A 21,446-nucleotide genomic window follows, 5' to 3' on the forward strand; every position below is an offset into this window, starting at 1 on the left:
ATGGACATTTTCCCCATTACATTTAAAAAAAGAGTTCTTAGAGTACCTACTAAGAAGAGAAAGGAAACTGTACAGACCTCAAAACAACAAGTTAAACGAACTGAGTAATTAGTGTTGGCTTTTTATGGATAATTATGATTTCATTCTCTATACTTTGTTTTCTAAAATTTCTGTACTTAAGAGGTAATCTGGAACAGATGAAAAAAGAGCAAATAGAACATGTAACGTTTACATGGTAGATAAATGAATAAGTAAATTCTCCTCTCTAGGCTACGCCACCAACCAAATACTGACTCATTAGCTAATACCTCTCTGTTAGGCACAGTAACACAGTAAAACCAAACCAAACCAAATAAACACTGGTTCAAGGACACCACGAACCCCCTTTCCCATCATTCGTTTCCCAGGAATCCCAGGGCTCTACAGTGAGGAAGTTAAGCCCGCCCCTCACGCTTCACTGGCCATTGGCCACTGGTCCCGCCCCACAAGCTCGTCTTTGAAGCCGTTGATTGGATATGAGTGAGGACCGTGGAGGGGACTGGTACTGACAGCCAGTGCGGAGGCGTGGCCATATCCCCCGGAAGTTCTACCCGGGCCGCCGCGCTATGGATCGCGCGCTACGGCTCCTCGCGCGTTCGCGTTTCCTCTCGCGCGCTCCAGCTTCCGACCCCCGCCCTGGCCCCGGCCCGGGTGGCGCGGCACTCCTGCTGCTTCGGCCTCCGAACGTCGTTCGAATGGTGAGCTCGTGCCGCCCAACCGCCGTGGCCGCCCCGCGGTGACCTTCAGGCCTCCCGCCTGCCGGCCCTAAGGTCCCGATACTCGGCTGCGTCTTGGAACTTCGCTGCCGGCCCGGGGCGCCTCCTCCGCCGGGGGAGCGCCCGGGAGGGGCGGCAGCTGTTGGCGAGATCCCTGTCGGGCTTCCCCGACCCCGCCCCAGCCGCGCTCACTGCTTTGCCCCTGCCCGCGGCGGCTGACCTCGGAACGGTGCTGGGGTGGACGGTGTGAAGAGGGGGCGGCGCCGGAATGGGACGGTGTCCGGAGGGAGCTGCTCCGCTTCTGCCTTTGATGGGCCGAGCTGGATCCAGCCCCTCTGAGCTACCTTCTGGGGTCACAGCTCTGCAGGGAACTGTTCTTAGGCCTCCAGGAGGGTTGAAAGTTCTTGTGAACCTAAGAGATTTTACTTTTCATGAAATTGACCATTTAGTTTGTTAGGCTGGTTTTCCCCACTTAACTTTTGTATAAACCCTGAAATGTGAAACAGGGGCAGAGTGTCCTGAAGTACGTTGGAGGAAATTGCATGGACCATAACATAACTACAGCTGAATCAGCACTTTTTATTGAGAAAAACCTGCAAGGAACTTAAAGGTCCAATTTCAGGTTATGACACCCTGACTTACATGAGCCCTTTTGCGCTTTAGAGTGTCACCTTAGGTAATTTGGGCTTCAACAAGCATTAAATACGTATGCTCACATCTGTATTATCAGGAAAAGTTTGAGAAATAAATGCTAGTTTAGGAAGACTTACATTCTGCACTCTTCACTGCTGTATGAGCTTTCATTGAGAGAGATGTGACTTCAGACCCTAGTCTGCTACTCAGAGTTGGGATTTGGAGCAGGTAATATTTGTCCTCAGTGTCTGCCGGTAAAATGAAAATAATTACAAATACTCGTCAAGATTGCCCCTGTGAAAGTACTTTGAGTTTGGGATATGGTGAGTGCTTATTAAATGAATGCTTCCATCTAAGGTATTTCAAAGGCCCAAGACATTTTTCTGGGCTATAAACTGTAAGATAATTTGATGACATTACTGTACTTGAAACTGCGAAATCAGGGGTGCTTTATATTTCTGCAACTCCCTGCTTGAATTATTTGGTGCACTTTAGAGCCTTTTAAAAATTTGTTTTTCACTTGTTTAGTGTTTTGTAAAAGGGAATAGAAGGCTGGAGAACTGACTCTATCCCGCTGTCAATGTCAAAAACATAGCATTGCGTTGCTTTTAATGTTGTAATGTTAGCTAACATCAGATGCGGATAGATTTTTCTTTATATATAATCCTAAATACATCTTTTGCCCTCTAATCTTCTCAGCTCCAAAATCTCTAAGTTGATTTTATTAAAAGTTTTTCTTGTTGCTAGTGTTAAGAAATAAACTATATTCAATATCCTGTGACAAACCATAATGTAGAACAATATGAAAAAGAATATATATGTATAACTGAGTCACTTTGCTGTATAGAAGAAATTAACACAATATTATAAATCAACTATACTTCAATAAAATTTTTTTAACAAAACAAAGAAATTCACATAACCCTAAATGCCCTGTTACCTTTTATCTCAATTAAGAACACAAAGAAGTTCATCCAACAGGAAGATTACATTGAATGCTCCCTGTGTGTAAAACAGTCACTATGGGCACAGAGTTTAGAGACTACTGAGGCATATTAAATAAGCAAAGAAGTCATGCACAGTTAATAACACTGTGGTACTGAGGAGAAAAAGTACAGTGAGAGTGAGAATATATAATGGAGACCTGCTGTGAAACTGCCTTGGTAGCATGGTGGACAAGGAAGTCCTACATTTTTTAAAGTTACTTTATTTTATGATCTTCAGGATGGTTATAAAGTCTGGAAACATAGATAATATTCTGTGTTACAATGCAATATCAATAAACCATTTATTACATATTTGTCAGTATTTCAAGACTTAGTGGTCACCCTATATTTTAAGAACAGAAAGACTTTTTAAAAAGTCTGTTTAAAGAAACTGAAAGCCCAAACACAATGAAGTCAAATTTTGGATTTTTATCTCTTGAGATAGTCTTTTTGCCTAGGAAATGATTTGGATTTTCTTGAACACTGAAATATTCTTTTAGACCACCTTAGGATAAGAATCTGAAAGGCATTTTATATTTTCTTTAGGAGATACCATGGTTTAGTTAATGGTTATCTTACACATGCGTGGGAATATACTATAGGCCTGAGGCCTATATTTTTTTGGCTGGCCTTTCTGATTTAGACTGGCATGCAAATTTGGAGACCACCTCATCAATTCCTGAGGTTACCGGAATTAGTAGTTGGTAATAGCACTTGGTATTTCTAGGGCTAAATAGCAATCATACTACGGTGAACACTGGACACATTAGTCATTCATGCTTCTCCAGGAGGGGAAGTGATTGTGAATAAACATGCATCTCCCAGGACATCAGGAAATTGCACATTTGTGCCTGCCCCATGCCTAGCTGGTTAACTCTTTAAACTTCTCCCAGAAATTCTGCTCTCTAAATTACAGGTTATAAAGACATGGTTTTCAAAAAAACTAGTTTTTTGTGACAATGGATTATATTATATGAATTAAAAACATATTTAATAGATACCATCATGACATCATTTTTCATCAAAAGCACTGATAATTTTCCCATTAATTTAGGTGAGCAGCCCTCCTCTTCTTGCCCAAGCCACTGGGAAGAGGTGACATACATTATAATGTGGGAAGGTTTTGAAAATCATACATATGTTTTTCAGACTTCAGGTGGACTCATTAGTGGGTGGAGAAATCAATGTAGTGGGCAATTAACAGCATTGGTTTTTTGACAGGATAGCATAGAATAGAAAATAGGCTTACAGGACAGATTTTTTCACAGAATTTTTGTTTCAGGTTTGTGTGCATATACATGTGTGTTTATGTACAATATAAAGGTTTTTTCTTCTGTAGGTCATTGGGAAGAACGTTTGAAGAGATTTGGCAGTTACCTGTTTCATTGTTCCTCTATCTGTGTATATGTGCTTGTCTAACAGACACCAACCATAGGCATTACCTCCACTGACAGAGCCTGGAGCCTTTGAGAGTATTTTACAGCATTGCTTCAGTTTCTGATCTACAAATTTGTGCAACCTATGTATTTCCTGGGTTAGAAAAAGGGAGAACTTTCTGGTTTTTTGGAATACTTTATTAGCTAGCTAAGCTGCTACAATGTTTGTTGTTGGAAATTTGGGATGTTTATTTTTATTACTGTAAGGACAAGAAGTATATTTTTTGAAGTGTTTACTGAGATTGTGATTTCAGCCACAATTGACATCTGCCATTTTTTAATGGTCAGTGTCAAGATCTAGAATTTGATGTAGACCGTTGTTTCTTGAGTTAGAATTTAAATTTTTCTAGAGTTTAAACTTGAAGAACATAGATAAAATTTATTCATTTAAATCTTTCCAAAATACTTTGGATATGAGTTTTATCATAGCAACCTGTTATTTAGGTGACAACATTATTCCTGTTTTATGATGAAAATTTAATAATTTTGAACACAAAAAATGATGTTTTAAATTTAAGGAATCGAACTTGATTTCACAAATGACTGATGGAAACCAATCTCCTTTCTTTGGAGCCAGTAACTATTTGCTGTCTAATAACAAGGTGATGGAGAGGAATAAGAACCTAGCTCATGTGTCCAGTGCCACTGTTGTCATTGCTAATGTTATTGCACCAAAGTATATTTTAACATACAAGGATATTTACTTAGGATATTTAAAACAAAGATCATTATGCAAAAATTTTTTGTGCATTTGAGATATAAAACCCCAGCTGCAAGTTGGCATACAGTGGTGTCAGTGTAAGCACACTCTATTAGAGAAAAATCTAACTGTACATCTTCAGATCCTACAGGGTAGTGGTTGTTGTGGGCCAATCTGGAGTTACTTCCTCCATTTCTTGGTTTATGGAAGTGATAAAAAAGGGAATCCAAACAGCTTTTAGAATACGAAAGTCCAGGGTTTGAGTGTTTCAGGCCCTCCCTCTTGCTATCTGGGTGATCTGCTGAGATTATTTAATCTTGTGTAGCCTCAGTGTCTCCTTCTTTAACATGGGGATGACGATATTAAAATCTCCTAGGGTGGTTGTGAAATTCAAATAAGGTGATACCTAAAAAGTGTTTGCTACATAGCACAGTAAATGATTATTTTTATTGGCTTCTCCTTATTGGCTTAGACCAGTCCTTTGCAGACTTTTTTTTTTCCATTTTTATTGAAATGTAATTGACATACAGCACTGTATAAGCTTAAGGTGTACAGCATAATTTGACTCACGTACATCATGAAATGATTGACACAATAAGTTTAGTAAACATGCATGATATCATATAGAGAATTAAAGAAATAGAACAGATTTTTTCTTTGTGATGAGAACTCCTAGGATTTACTCTTTTAACAACTTTCATATATAACATACAGCAGTGATAATTATATTTATAATGTTGTACATTACATCCCTAGTACTTATTTATCTTGTAACTGGGAGTCTGTAACTCTTGACTGCCTTCATCCAATTCTGCCTAACCCCACCCTCTGCTTCTGGTAACCACAAATCTGATCTCTTTTTCTATGAGTTTGTTTGTTTGCTTGTTTGTTTTTGAAGTATAATTGACCTACAACACTATGTTAATTCCTGTTAAACAACATAGTGATTTTTTAAAGTTATTTATTTATTTTATTGAAGTATAGTTGGTGTACAATATTATATAAATTACAGGTGTACAGTATAGTGACTCACAATTTTTTAAGGTTATGCTCTATTTGTAGTTATTATAAAATATTGGCTATGTTCCCTGTTTTGTAAAATATAGCCTTGTACCTTATTTTACATATAATCGTTTGTACCTCTTAATTCCCTACCCCTGTACTGCCCCTTCCCTCTCCCCACTGGTAACTACTAGTTTGTTCTCTATATCTGTGAGTCTCCTTTTCTTTTTTTTATATTTACTCGTTTGTTGTATTTTTTAGATTCCACATGTAAGTGATATTTGTCTTTCTCTGTCTGATTTATTTCACTTAGCAAAATACCCTCCAAGTCCATCCATGGTGTTGTAAATGGCAAAATTTCATTCTTTTTTACAGCTGAATAATTTTCCATTGTGTATATATACCATATCTTTATCCATTCATCTGTTGATGGACACTAAGGTTGCTTCTGTATCTTGGCAATTGTAAATAATATTGCTATGAACATTGGTGTGCATGTATCTTTTTGAATTGGTGTTTTTGGTTTTTTCAGGTTTATACCCAGGAGTGGTATTGCTGGGTAATATGGTAGTTCTATTTTTAGTTTTTTGAGAAACTTCTTTTCTACAGTGGGTGCACCAATTTACATTCCCACCAACAGTACATGAGGGTTCCCTTTTCTCCTCATCTTCACCAAAACTTGTTATTTGTTGTCTTTTTGATAATAGCCATTCTCACGGGTGTGAGATGATAATTCTTGGTGGTTTGGATTTGCATTTCTCTGTTGATTAGTGATGTTGAGATCTTTTCATGTGCCTATTGGCCATCTGTATGTCTCCCTGGAAAAATGTCTATCTGGGTCCTCTACCCATTTTTTTAATTAGGTTGTTTGTTCTTTTGATGTTGAGTTATATGAGTTCTTTCTATATTTTGGATATTAACCCCTTATCAGATATACTGTTTGCAAATATATTCTTCCATTCAGTAGATGGCCTTTTTGTTTTGTTGATAGTTTCCTTCACTGTGCAGAAGCTTTTTACTTTGATGTAGTCCCGTTTGTTTATTTTTGCTTTTGTGTCTTTTGTTTCCCTTGCCCAAGGAGTCGTATACTAAAAAATTTTACCAAGACCCATGTCAAAGAACTTATTGCCTATGTTTTCTTCTGGAAGTTTTACGTAAGTTTCGGGTATTACATTTAAGTCTTTAATCCATTTTTTAATTTATTTTTGTGCATGGTGTGAGAGAGTAGTCCAGTTGGATTTTTTGCATGTAGCTGTCCAGTTTTTCCAGCACCATTTATTGAACAGGCTGTCTTTTCCCCATTGTATATTTTGCCTCCTTTGTCATGGATTAATTGCCCATATAAGTGTGGGTTCATTTCTGATCTCTATTCTGTTTCATTGACGTAAATGTCTGTTTTTGTGCCAGTGCCATACTGCTTTGATTACTATAGCTTTGTAGTATAGTCTGAAATCAGGGAGCATGATACCCCCAGCTTTGGTCTTCTTTCTCAAGATTGTTTCAGCTGTTCAGGGTCTATTGTGTTTCCATATGAATTTTAAAATTATTTTTCTAGTTCTGTGGAAAATGCCATTGGTATTTTGATGGGGATTGCATTGAATCTGTAGATTGCCTTGGGTAGTATGGGCATTTTAAAATTATTATTTCTTCCAATCCATGTCTGTGTCATCTTCAGTTTCTTTCATCAGCGTCTTATAGTTTTTTGAGTACAGATCTTTTACCTCCTTAGTTAGATTTATTCCTAGGTATTTTATTCTTTCTTTATGAGATTGTACATGGGATTGTTTCCTTTTTCTCTTTCTAGTAGTTCATTGTTAGTGTATAGAAATGCAACAGATTTCTGTATATTAATTTTGTACCCTGCAACTTTACTGAATTCATTGATGAGCTCTAATAGTATTTTGGTGGTGTCTTTAGAGTTTTTATGTATAGTATCATGTCCTCTGCAAACAGTGACAGTTTTACTTCTTCCTTTCCCACTTGGATTCCTTTTCTTTTTCTTGTCTGATTGCTGTGGCTAGGACTTCCAATACTATCTTGATTAAATGTGATGACAGTGGGCGTCCTTATCTTGTTCCTGATCTTAGAGGAAATGCTTTCAGCTTTTTACTGTTGAGTATAATGTTAGCTGTGGGTTTGTGATATACAGCCTTTATTATTTTGAGGTATGTTCACTCTATACCCACTTTGTTGAGAATTTTTATCATAAATGGGTATTGAATTTTGTCAGAAGCTTTTTCTGTATCTGTCAAGATGACTCTATGATTTTTGTTTTTAGTTTGTTAATGTGGTATATCACATTGACTGATTTGTGGATATTGAACCATCCTTATATCCTGGAATAAATCCTACTTGATCATGGTGTATGGTCCTTTTAATGTGTTGTTGAGTTTTGTTTGCTACTATTTTGTCAAGGATTTTTGCATCTGTGTTCATGAGAGAGATTGGCCTGTAATTTTCTTTTTTTGTGCTTTGTCTGATTTTGATGTCTGGGTGATGCTGGCCTTGTAGAATGAGTTCAAAAGTGTTCCTTCCTCTGCAGTTTTTTGTAAAGGTTTGAGAAGGATAGTTGCTACTCTTCTCTAAATGTTTGGTAGAATTTTTCCTGTGAAGCCAATTGGTCCTGGATTTTCGTTTGTTGTTGTTGTTAATTACTGATTTAATTTCATTACAGGTAATTGGTCTGTTCATATTTTCTATTTTTTCCTGGTTCAGTCTTGGGAGATTGTACATTTTAAGGAATTTGTCCATTTCTTAATGGCCATTTTATTGGTATATAATTGTTGGTAGTAATCTCTCATGTTTCTTTGTATTTCTGTGGTGTCAGTTGTAACTTCCTTTTCATTTCTGATTTTATTGATTTGAGCCCTCTCTCTTTTTCCTTTGAGTCTGGCTAAAGGTTTATCAATTTTGTTTATCTTTTCAAAGCACCAGTTCTTAGTTTCATTTATCTTTCATAATTTTTTGTCTCTATTTTATTTACTTCTGCTCTGATCTTTATGATTTCTTTCCATCTGTTGACTTTTGGGTTTTGTTCTTTTTCAGGTTCCTTTAGGTGTAAGGTTAGGTTGATTTTTGATTTTTCTTGTTTCCTGAGGTAGGTGTGTATTGCTGTAAACTTCCCTCTTAGAACTGCTTTTCCTCTGTCCCATAAATTTTGCATCATTGTGTTTTCATTTCCATTTGTCTCTAGGTATTCTTTTATTTCATTAATTATCCATTGGTTATTCAACTGCGTATTGTTTATCCTTCATGTGTTTGTGTTTTTTGCAATTTTTTTTCTTGTCATTGATTTCTAGACTCATGGCATTGTGGTCAGAAAAGATGCTTGATATGATATCAGTTTTCTTATATTTACTAAGACTTGTTTTGTGGCCTAGCTTGTGATCTGTCCTGGAGGATGTTCCATGTGCATTTGAAAAGAATGTGTATTCTGCTGCTTTTGGATGGAATGTTCTATATAGAGCTATTAAGTCCATTTGGTCTAATGTGTCATTTAAGGCCAGTGTTTCCCTGTTAATTTTTTGTCTGGATGATCTGTCCATTGATGTAAGTAGAGTGTTAAAATCCCCTACTATTATTGTGTTCCTGTCATTTTCTCCCTTCGTGTTTGTTAATATTTGCTTTATATTTGTAGGTGATTCTGTGTTGGGTACATACATATTTACAATTGTTATATCTGCTTAGATTTATCCCATGATCATTATGTAATAGGCTTCTTTGTTTGTTGTTGCAGTCTTCATTATAAAATCTATTTTGTCTAATGTAAGTATTACTACCATGGCTTTCTTTTCATTTCCATTTGCATAGAATACCTTTTTTCATCCTGTCACTTTTAGTCCGTGTGTGTCTCAGGATCTGAAGTGAGTCTCTTGTAGGCAGTATATATATGAATCTTGTTTCCATAAGCATTCAGCCACTCTATATCTTTTGATTGGAGCATTTAGGCCATTTACATTTAAAGTAATTCTTGATAGATATGTACTTATTGCCATTTTGTCCTTTGTTTTGGGGTTGTTTTTATAGTTCTTTTTTGTTCCTTTTTTCTTACTTTGCTCTCTTGTTATTTGATGACTGTCTTTAATATTACATTTGGATTCCTTTCTCTTTTTTGTGTATCGATTTTGGTTTGTGGTTACCATGTGGTTTATATATTGCAATGTGTGTGTGTGTGTATGTATGATTATTTTCAGCTCCTGATCTTTTAAGTGCAAAAGCACTTTAAGAACCCTGCATTTTTATTTCCCCACACATACTTTTTCTGTTTCTGACATTGTATTTTACATCTTTTTGTCTTGTGTGCCCCTTAACTTCTTATTGTGGATATAGACAATTTTACTGGTTTTGTGTTTCAGCCTTCCTACTAGCTTTGTACATGACTGATTTACTACCTTTACTATATTTAGCCTTACCAATGAGATGTTTTTTTCATAATTTTCATACATCTAGTTGTGGCCTTTTTCTCTTAGAGAAACCCATTTAAAGGTGGTTTGGTAGTGCTGAACTCTTAGCTTTTTCTTGTCTGTAAAACTTTTGATCAGTCCATTTAAATCATAATGAAAGCCTTGCCTGTTGGAGTCTTCTGATTTAGGTTTCTCCCTTTCACCACTTTAAATATATCATGCACTCCTTTCAGGCCTGCAGAGTTTGTGCTGAAAACTCAGCTGAAATCCTTATGTTAAGTACAATTACCTTGTACTTAACTTGTTGCTTTTCCCTTGCTGCTTTTAGTATTCTCTCTTTATCTTTAATTTTTGCCATTAATTAAAGTGTGTCTTGGTGTGGTCCTCTTTGGGTTGATCGTGTTTGGAACTCTCTGTGCTTCCCAGACCTGGATGTCCTTTCCCTTTCCCAGGTTAGGGACATTTTCAGCTATTATGTCTTCAAATATGTTCTCTGCCCCTTTCTCTCTGTCTTCTCCTTCTATGGCTCCTGTAATGTGAATGCCAGTACACTTGATGTTGTCTCTGAGGTCTCTTAAACTGCCCATGTTTCTTTTCATCCTTTTTTCTTTTTCCTGTTCAATTTCAGTAATTTCCACTATTCTTTCAGCCCACTGAACTGTTCCTCTCTGTCATCTAATCTACTGTTGATTCCTTCTAGTGTACTTTTTATTTCAGTTGTTGTATTCTTTAGCTCTCTTTGGTTGTTGGCCGGGAGGTCTTAAGGCAGCTGGCCTGCTGGTGGGTGGAGCTATGTCCCTGCACTAATAAGCTGTATTCCAAAATGGTGCTTTCAAGAACTGATGTCCTTGTGGTAGAACAAGCTCCCATTAGTGGCTGCCCCCAGTGTGTAGGTTCCCAGTGTGAGCTCCAGTTGCCTCCTACCTCTCCGGGAGGCTCTCCAAGATCAGCAGGTATTCTGACCCAGGTTCCTTTCAAATTACTGCTTCTTCCCTGGGTCCCAGAGTGTGTGAAATTTTGTGTGCACCCTTTAAGAGTGGAGTTTCTTTTTCCCACAGCCCTCTGGCCAAAAATGAGCCCTGCTAGCCTCCAAAGCCAAACTTTCAAGGGGCTCTTCTTTGCCCTGCTGGGGAGCCTGACATGGGGCCTGGACCCCTCGCTTCTTGGGGAGAACCTCAGCAATTGTAATAATCCTCCAGTTTGTGGGTCACCCCTCCTCAGGGGGTGGGGGCAGTGGTAATAGGTTTTGACTTTATTGTGTCTTCCTCCCTCCTACCTATTTTGCCATGGTTCCTTTATATCTTTAGTTGTAGAAGGTCTTCTCTCTAATTTTCTAGCCTTACTCATCAATCATTGCTCTGTAAATGATTGTAGTTTTGGTGTGCCCGTGAGAGGAGATGAGCTCAGAGTCTTCCTACTCTGCCATCTTGGCCACTCCCCTCCTCTGCAGACTTTTAGGCATAGAAAAAAAATGTACCTCATTGGATATACACCTATATTTCTAACTAGGTACAAGGATACTTTTCTTTTCATGCAATCTAAAAGGTTTATAGTATATAAAGGATTTTTAAATCTTTCTAGTCCCAGGGGATAACTACAAAATTAATTTTTTCTTATTCAGAGGATTGTTTACTAAAATAAGGTTACTTGGCTGGGTGTTTTTAAATCTTTTGAATCATCTGACCATGTTTATTTTATAATTAATGCAAGATGAACATTAATTAAAGTTCTGAGTATCTCTGATACTCTTAATCTCTTTAATGTAAAGTATCATATGTAAACTCCAGATTTGTATATATATATTTTTAATTAGTGTAAGTTGATGCACTTAGTAGCGTCCTAGGTTCTCCATAAAAGGGATTTGGGGTCATGGGTTCTTATCCTGGGGAGTGGATTGGTTTCAAGATATAAACTCCTTAAAATCATATGTAAGATTTTACATATATGTATTTATGTTCATTCTTCTAGAGAGAAGATCCATAGTTTTCCTCATATTCTCAAAAGGTTCCAACACCCTGAAAAGGTTAAGAACTGATCTAGCCCATGTCCCTTTGTCTGTACATTTACTGTAACTTATAGATGAGAAAAGCTGACTTGCTGAAGGTGACACAGCTACCAGATGGTGGGCTGTCTCACTGCAAAGCCTGGACTGTTTTGTATGGCACTAAGCTATCTCTCATGCATAATATTTGTAGACCATAGTTGAGCTTTGTTTAAATATATAATTATAATATATATATATATATATAACACTTTCAAATTTTAAAGTATCATTCTTAGGTCATTTTCCAAAGTTCCCAGTAAAATAAGCATTAACCTAAGTACATCAAAGCTTGACCAATAATAGGCCTACTCCTGAATTGGAAAAGATTATTATTTTTATTTATCATTTGCATAGTGTATGAATTCTACAATCTGTCTTTAACACATGTATTAATAAATTTGTGTGACAAAAATTTCTCAAGAAAAAAGCTGGAAGTGGGGGGAGTAGAATGAGAATCAAAATGGAATTTTTTTATCTTTTTGGTACTTATTAAGGTTTCTTTACCTGTACATGATGTATTGTTTATATGATGTTATTGTTCTTGATACTTGGTTTCTTTTCAAGCTATAACAGTGTCTTGTCTTTATCTTTAGGCAAGCCAAAATTCTTTTCGGATAGAATATGATACCTTTGGTGAACTCAAGGTCCCAAATGATAAGTATTATGGCGCCCAGACTGTGAGATCAACAATGAACTTTAAGATTGGAGGGGTGACAGAACGCATGCCAGTAAGTGGCTTTTTTGGAAATGTTGGCTTATTTTGGATGAACTTGGCATTATTCAGTGAGTCACCTTACCTTATAAATAAGTATTTTACAGAGTTAAAATGTAAAGTTATTAGAGAACTGGCTTTGTGAATAATAAGATGTTTCTCTCTCAGTAAAGTGTCAAAGAACTTTTTGAAGTTTAGTATACTAATATCTTGAGCTACGTATGACTTTGAGTATTTTGGATTTTTGATAGAACTAAGTGATTTGTCTTTCATTCTTGTTTGGATTTTTCGTATTTTTACTAGAATTTTGCAGTTTGTAAGCACTTTTAATTTTGATACTTAATTTTTTACTGATTTTTTAAATGATTTTAAAGAAAACCAATTTTTCTTTAATATTATACTTTACCTGTCTTGGCTTCAGTTTGTAAAAAAGTATACACAAATTCATAAAAATACTATTTGTCATGATGTCTGGCATATAATAGGTAATATATAAGTATTTGTTCATTGCTAACATGAATGATTTAATGATTAGAAAACTTTCTACCATATTTCATTAAATCCTTAGATTAGAACTGATCCTCAATTAGAACTGATATGTACTACTAAGAAAGAAAAAGTCTGCCAATTAAAGTTGTGACATGTCATTGATTGTAGGATGCATCTTGATTTCAGGGATGTTAAAGTGTGAAAAGAATTGATGGAATATATTACATATCCTACTGGAGCCCAACTAGGGTATGAAAAATAGTCAGTGTAGGAATGCAGGATAGGCTAGTAAGCCTAGAAGTAACCAGACTTCATCTGGTGAGATACTGTTTAACATTTATCTTCTAAATATACTTTTTATCTTACAATAAATTTAACTTCCGTAGTTTAGCTAATTACTAAGGCTTCAAGACTGAATCTTGACAGGTTCATACAATTTCCCAAGAGACAGCTGAATCTTCTTAGAAGAATCTCTCTGTTATTGCCACCCACAGCCAGTTTAATGGTGAGGTAAACATAGGGTCAGACTACATGGTTGGGAGACAGAGGGTAGCAGATCCTAAAGTATTCTCATATAGTTCAACTCCTGGGATTAAAGAGATCAGTCTTAACCAGTATTGACTGGAGTAAGTATGGCTCATGTTTTGAATTTCCTGCTTCAACCAGCAAGGTGTGTGGTTCTGGGAGTGCATGATTGCTGCCACTGCTGCTGTCCCAGAGATAGAGAAGTTGTTTGGATTTGGACAGGTGTCTGTGAGACATGGATACGTGGGTTATCGATTTTTCACATTTGGCTTCATCTGGATTAGTTTCCTGAACTATGTTAAATATAAAGCAGACTATGTGCCTTGAGCTAAGTAGTATGATTAAACCCAACCCTTTGTACCTCAGGTCCATAGGAAAATAAAACCAAAAAAGATTATGAACTGCTATGTGAGTAAATGAAGAATAATGAGACCCTTCTTTCATCTCCAGTGATACATTTACTATTTTGTTTTAATAGTGTCCGGTGAAACTTTCTGCTGTGACCTTTGTTCATTTTCATGAGTCCACAAGCACTGTGGGGTCAGTCACTCCATTCTAGTAGCCTGAGTTGATTGGCATTTGGTTGTGACTGTGGCTTGGTTGTGACTTTGGCAGTGGTTTAACCCACTGCAGTGTTCCTGTAGAAAATTAAATTCCCATTTTTTTTCATGTGTAAAGTTTTAAAGCTTCTAATCTTTTGTGCCATATATCTCCATTTCATTTGGGTAAAACACTTGTAATGTTTTAATTTTGATTTCTTAAAATTCAAAGTAAAAATGTTTGTTTTTCTTTCCTTTTGTTTGCCCTTCAGTTTATCCTCTGTGTGACCCAGATTCAGTGTGTCTTACTCATTACTTTTTCTTGTTTTTCCACTTCTATTTTCCTCTAAGGACTATAGCTTCTCTTTTACAAATTTATCACTCTGTTCTTCACCCTTCCTTTCTTCCTTCTTTCTCATTCAAACCTGGTATGGTATCTAAATCACAGTCTATATTATTAACTTTGACAAGAACACATAATTTATTTATCTTGTGGAAAGTTACAGTACCCCAAGCCCAGTGTAGCCCTGCTTCCTGACCCAAGACTCATTTATCTTGTATTTCATTGAAACCTCATCAGATTTACTCAATTTATCCTTTTAAATTTTATGAGGTGCTTTGGAGTAGAAAGTGAAAAGATCTGAAAACTAAAAGGGTTTGATATGTGGTTATATATATCAGAAGCTATCACCTTTAAGTCTGTAGAACTCTGGGTTTTTAAAAAAAATTATTCTGAGAGAAATGTCCAGTGATGTATTGAGTGTCAAGGCTTCACTGACTAAATAAAATATCATGGTTTTTGGCTTTGGGATGAAATGATACCCATTCAGTAACTGGGTATTTCATACTAATTAGCAGTTAAATATATTATTTCTTTTTATTATTTGTTTATCTAGTTGAGGTATAATTTACATATAACATTAGTTTCAGGTGTACAGCATAATGATTCGATATTTGTATACATTGCAGAATGATCACCACAGTAAGTCTAGTTACTAGTTACATGCCTAGTAACATCCATCACTATACGTAGTTACAAGAAAATTTTTTTTCTTGTGACGAGGACTTTTAAAATCTCTTTGCAACTTTCAAATATGCAATACAGTATTATTAACTGTAGTTACCATGCAATACATTACATCCCCATGATTTATTTATTTTATAACTGGAAGTTTATACCTATTGACCTCCTTTATACATTTTGTCCACCCCCTGCCCCTGGCAACCACCAGTTTGTTCTGTCTATGCGCTTGGTTTTCTGATTGTTGTTTGTTTTGCTTTTTAAATTCTACATATAAGTGGGATCATGTGGTATTTGTGTTTACCTGTCTGGCTTATTTCACTTGGCATAATGCCCTCAAGGTCCATCCATGTTGTCACAAATGACAAGATTTCATTCTTTTTTATGGCCAAGTAATATTACATTGTATTTTTTACCACATCTTCTTTATCCATTCATTCATTGATGGATACAGGTTATTTCCATATCATGGCTATTGTAAATAATGCTGCTCTGAACATGGGGATGCATATATCTTTTCGAATTAGTGTTTTCATTTTCAAGTAAATACCCAGTAAATACCTGGAATTGCTGGATCAGACAGTAGACGTACTTCAGTTTTTTGAGGAACCTCCATACTGTTTTCCAAAGTGGCTGCACCAATTTACATTCCTCCCAACAGCGTACAAGATTTGCCTTTCCTCCACATCCTCGCAAACACTTATTTGTTGTCTTTTTTTTTTAAATTTTGGGAGTAGGAGTTTATTAATTTATTTAATTTTGGGAGTAGGAGTTTATTAATTTATTTATTTATATTTGCTGTGTTGGGTCTTCGTGGGTGCGAGGGCTTTCTCTAGTTGTGGCGAGCGAGGGCCACTCTTCATCGCGGTGCACGGGCCTCTCACTATCGCAGCCTCTCGTTGCGGAGCACAGGCTCCAGACGCGCAGGCTCAGTAGTTGTGGCTCACGGGCCTAGTTGCTCCACGGCGTGTGGGATCCTCCCAGACCAGGGCTCGAACCCATGTCCCCTGCATTGGCAGGTGGACTCCCAACCACTGCGCCACCAGGGAAGCCCCTGTTGTCTTTTTGATAATAGCCATTCTAACAGGTATGAGGTGGTATCTCATTGTGGTTTTGATTTGCATTTTTCTGGTGATTAGTGATGTTGAGCATCATTTCATGTATCTGTCAGCCATCTGTATATCTTCTTTGGAAAAATGTCTGTTCTCATCATCTGCCCATTTTTTAATCAGTTTGTTTTTTGCTACTGGGTAGTATGAGTTCTTTATATATTTTGAATGTTAACCCCTTATCAGATATATGATTTGCAAATATTTTCGTTCAGTAGGTTGCATTTTCTTTTCTTTTCTTTTTTTTTTTAAAGGCAGCAGACTCTTTATTTGATGTGGTTTTAAAATACATCAAAATTAAGTCCCTGGCTGTTCTGTATACCAAAAAGTTTTCAGCACACCTTCAAACAAATCTGGGCGGCCAGTTTGGGCCATAAAGGAAGCAGTTACAGGGACAGAAGGCAGCACCCCTCCCTCAGGCAGGTGCCTGGCTGTCCCTGGGGTTACCTCCTCTGTGCTGTGCAAGGTGAGAGGGCTAGAGCATCAACTCAGCAGGCCTCGCCCTCCCCCATAGACACTAGGGCAGCTCCACTGGCCTTCTGGTCAGCCTTCCACAGGGCCACCATGATGTGGGTGGAGGAGGGGAAATAACCATCTTTACAGACATAACATTCTCTTACAGAAAGTGCCTGAGCTCAGCCCATGGTCCAAAAACCTCACAGAAAACAAATTTTAAAAAGTACTGCTGACACCTCGTAGAATCTGGTGTACACAAAGCTCTCAGCTGGACAAGACCCTCAATGCAGATTACTGTCAGCAGATCCTCACCTGCTGTGGTCTCCTGCAGGAAAAGCTAGCAATCTAAGAACCCAATACACAACTCTTGGTCCTAAAACTGGGGCATAAGACCTGCCCCAGTGAGGAAGGAACTGGCCTTCACTCATGGATAGGCCACCTCTTCATCTGGCCCAGGACCCTGGCTGGTGTGGGCAGCACCCAGGAGCCTGGGCTGAATTTGGAAAGCAGAGCACCTGTAGTGGTTGATAAGATTTGGTCAATGGAGAGGAAGAAGAAGGGGATCCCCATCCATAGCCTGGCCTGGATGCCTAGAGACAGATGGCTGGAGGTGAGAGCAGAGGTTGTACCCTGCACAGCTGGGACCACCTTGCTCACTGTAGCTCCACAGCAGCTAGACTTGGTTTCTGAGCATTGCTGTCCTGTGCGGCTGTGATTTCCCGCACCACACTGGACTCCAACAGTCCCCTCCCTGCCAACATTAGGACTTTAAGAGGTAACTGAAGTGGGGCAGGCAATCATGTGGGCTACTGCAAGCCTTCCTGCTGGGGGCAGGCAGAAACTTCTGCCTCTTCCCCGTGCTTCGTTAGCCCAGCAAACCCTGTATGGGATTGGCAGCTCTTATGTTCCTCAGCAGAGTAGAGTAGTATCCCCTCAGCCAGGGATGGCAGATAGGTCTCAACACTTATACTGGCTGCTGGGGGAATCTTGAGAAATGAGAATATATACCAGGGATTTAGCAGGAAGTACTCTGAAGCAGATTAGTGGTACCTATCATGGGGGAAGAGGGGAAGTGATGTGCCATTCATTTGCCATCTCTGGTCTAAGTCCTAACATAATTCAGGAGTACTCTTCATGAACTTAATTATCTGAAGGATTTAAGTTAAGGGCTGAAAGAGTAGGCTCTTTGTAAGATAATGAATCGACTTCAAGAAAATACAGGAAGAAGCAAAAACTCAAGCATCTGATTCATCTTGGTCTGTGGCTCCCTCAGGTACACTGAAGCTGAGCCCCAGATGGAGATGGAGTTACAGTACCCCAAGCCCAGTGTAGCCCTGCTTCCTGACCCAAGACTCATTCTGCTGTTCCAGAACATTGTTCTGTACAAAGATTGGCTACTACTCTGGCAAGTAGCAGTAGCAGGACTTTCAGAGTATAGGGTATCATGTATAAGGGGTGGGAGTGGGGGTAGAGAAGGAACAGACATAACTGTCTGCAGCCATTTTTGTGGATTTCTGAGGCTTAGTCAATGGCTGAGTCTCATTCTTATCCATAAGCTGTCAGACAAGACCTGGGGGCTCCCACATAAGAAGTAAGATGTCAAGGAGGACATAGCTCTTATTACTTGGGCAACAAGATCAGAGAAAATCTCAAAAGATTGTACACTGCGGGTATGGGTGTAGGAAGCAGAAAGAGACTCATAAAGCCAAGGGGACAGTTGGGCCCAGGGCCCAGCAACTACTGCATGGAGATAGTGGTGATGGCATCAGCAGTGGCCTCCCAAGATTGAAACCACAGGTAAGCTTGTGGCAAAGCCATCAGAAGCCCTTTCCTTTTTCTTACTCTAAACAATCTGATTTCATCAAGCAGGAAACCTCAGCACCAACATGGCAAAGGTACCAGGTGGGGTGCTGAGGGGAGTGGGGCACTAGAGGCCAGGAACCCTGGCACCACCCCTAAAACACCCCTTCTTCCTCAGAAGATCCTCAATACAAACACTGTCACGTGCAAAACAAAAACAAAGGAAACAAAACAAAACCCAAAAACCTTTAGAAAAAATCCTTTGGGTGATCTCTTGTCAATCATTTGTGCAGGCTAGAGAGGCACCTGTGAATGATAAGGCTACTGCGAAACGTCATTGGCATGGTCCTGGCACTACCAGAGGGCAGAGGAAGTGGTGCCTGAGGGGCTCCCTAACAGCACATCATCCGACACAGAACATCCTCCAGGTCCCTTGTCCTAGGCAGGGAAGCAGTTTCATCGCTGGCTTTGAGCGCCCAATCAACACTCTGCCTGGCAACCCCTTTTCTAGGTCAAGGGAAGCAAAGGAGCTTCCAGGGAAGCTAGGAGAGCCAGAGCTGCCCAAGTCCTGCTAACAGGAGAAACACAGTCAAGGTCTGGGTGTGTCACCTGTCTCGAGCCCTGAAGGGCAGGGAGGGAGGGACTGAGCCTCAAATCGGGCAGCGAAACGCTCAAGTCACTTGTCCTGCCAGCATACTGTGACAGCAGCCGCAGATGACAGCTCCGCTTTAAGACTCTTCAGCTCACAGAAGAGCCACTGACTTCATGTGTACACACCCCCATCTCCAAGGCAAGCCCATTTTACACTTACAGATATAAGTGTATGAGGTCTTGCCCATAGGCCATATGTATGCAAAATTGACCCACAAAATCCAAAACTGCAGAGTCAGATGCCAGCTAGGTCAGAGCACCCTGGGCCTCAGCGGTGAGAGCCTCGCACAGGCCAGGCCTGGCTGGGCTGCTCGCTCCCTTCCCAGCATGCCCCTGGCGCAGGCTCCCTCAGCGGTGGTGAAGGTAGGCTCCTGAAGCCCCGTTTGGCCTGATGCTTCCGTGCTCAGTGCTCCAGGACAGCAAGGAGCTTCTGTGGCCCTCGGGGAGCTAGGTGCTTGGACCCTGGGCCCCTCAGCACCCTGTTCCTTGGAGGCATTGGCAGCCTCTGGCCTCCACACAGGGCCACTGTCAATGAGGGGGCCCTGGCTTCCAGCACTCAGGTCCTGCACCCTCCAGCTGCTGCATTTTCATTTTTTTGACATTTGCTTTGCTGTGAAGAGGCTTTCTAGTTTGATGTAGTCCCATTTGTTTATTTTTGCTTTTGTTGCTTTTTCTTTTGGACTCCTCCAGAAAATCATTGCCAAGACTGATGTCAAGGAGCTTACTGCCTATATTTTCTTCTAGGAGTTTTATGGTTTCAGATCTTAATGTTCAAGTCTTTAATCCATTTTGAGTTCATTTTTATGTATGGTATAAGATAGTGGTCCAGTTTCATTCTTTTGCATGTGGCCAGTTTTCCCAGCACCATTTTGCTACTTTTATTTTATTTGCTACTTTTAGTTTTTTCTAAAGAGAAGGAAAACTTATAATGTAGCACGGGATCCAGTGAGGGGAAATAATGGTGTAGGCTGGTGAAATGGTTATCATTTGTTTTTAAATATATGAAATAAAAACATACACATTATAATGTCTTATAATAAGTAGGACGAATGGTATATATGTGTGAATGTGTGTATATATGTGTGTGAGGCATACGTATATATCTATGAAAAGTCGTTGTATTTGCTTTTGTTTGGTTCCCTAAACAAATAGACAAATGATGATTCTTGGTTTTTATATATCTATTTTTAATCTTTCTCTATATCCTAAACATTTTAGGGTCATAATGTTACTTAAGTTATTGTTTTATGTACCTGCATAAGATAGTAATCTTAAACTTTCATGCTTTTTTCTGTACCTGCATTTTTTTTGTACCTGCATAAGATAGTAATCTTAAATTTTTGTACCTGCATAAGATAGTAATCTTAAACTTTCATGCTTAACTAAAATTGCAAATTTGAGATATTTTTCTGATTAACTCTAGATCCCAGTTATTAAAGCATTTGGCATCTTGAAGCGAGCAGCTGCTGAAGTAAACCAGGATTATGGTCTTGATCCAAAGATTGCTAATGCAATAATGAAGGCAGCAGATGAGGTAAGAGGTGATAAGTGTGTTTACTTAATGGCATCAGACCCATATTAACTGCTGGATAATGATAAGTGCTCACACGAGGAAAGGGGCACTGTGAATTCTTTAGTTAATGAGTTTCAGCATAGGATGGCAGCATTATTATTTGGTGAGGATATTAATATGGTGCTTAAAATATTGTGGCAAATTTTCTGGGTGATTTTATACCTTTTATTTTTAATTTTCTTTACTTTTCCTTTTAATTTATATAGTTTAAAGAAAACTTTGAAGAGATACCCTTTGAACTTATCTTTTGATTTCTTGTTTTATGTATAGATGATTCCTTTTAAAGCTAGTTGGTTATTTGATACTATCTGTGGAGAATGTAATTTCACTATTTCACTAATAACATAATTAATTGCTTACGCAATTAAAGATAAGCAGTCAGACATAACAGTTTAAAAGCTCTGAATATAATGATGTTCATTGCAGTACTATTTATTATAACAGCTGCTTATGTAAGTTATATTGTGAAGCCATGGAAATTTAGTTTTTTAAAGAATGTCATAGAACAAACCCTACCATATAAGAAGTGAGGAGGAAAGATTGCAAAATGCATGTATTTTATGATCCTAATTTTATTTAGAAAAAATGAACAGAAAAATATGTTTTTCTACA

At 38.4% G+C, this 21,446-nt stretch overlaps 1 protein-coding gene across 1 annotated transcript in view; it reads left to right on the top strand.

Annotated features, from left to right (window-relative positions):
- The first annotated feature begins 578 nt into the window (after positions 1-578).
- Positions 579-21,446, top strand: part of FH (fumarate hydratase) — a 41,970-nt gene continuing 21,102 nt past the window's right edge. The window contains exons 1-3 of the mRNA XM_027122464.1: positions 579-737; positions 12,553-12,687; positions 20,685-20,795. Coding sequence (XP_026978265.1) covers positions 606-737; positions 12,553-12,687; positions 20,685-20,795 — 378 coding nt within the window. The 5' untranslated portion in view covers positions 579-605. The remainder of the gene's footprint in view (positions 738-12,552; positions 12,688-20,684; positions 20,796-21,446) is intronic.

This window comes from Aethalodelphis obliquidens, unplaced genomic scaffold, assembly GCF_003676395.1.
Source record: "Aethalodelphis obliquidens isolate GAN/ISIS:26980383/991018 unplaced genomic scaffold, ASM367639v1 scaffold24, whole genome shotgun sequence".
In the NCBI taxonomy this organism is placed as follows: Eukaryota; Metazoa; Chordata; class Mammalia; order Artiodactyla; family Delphinidae; genus Aethalodelphis; species Aethalodelphis obliquidens.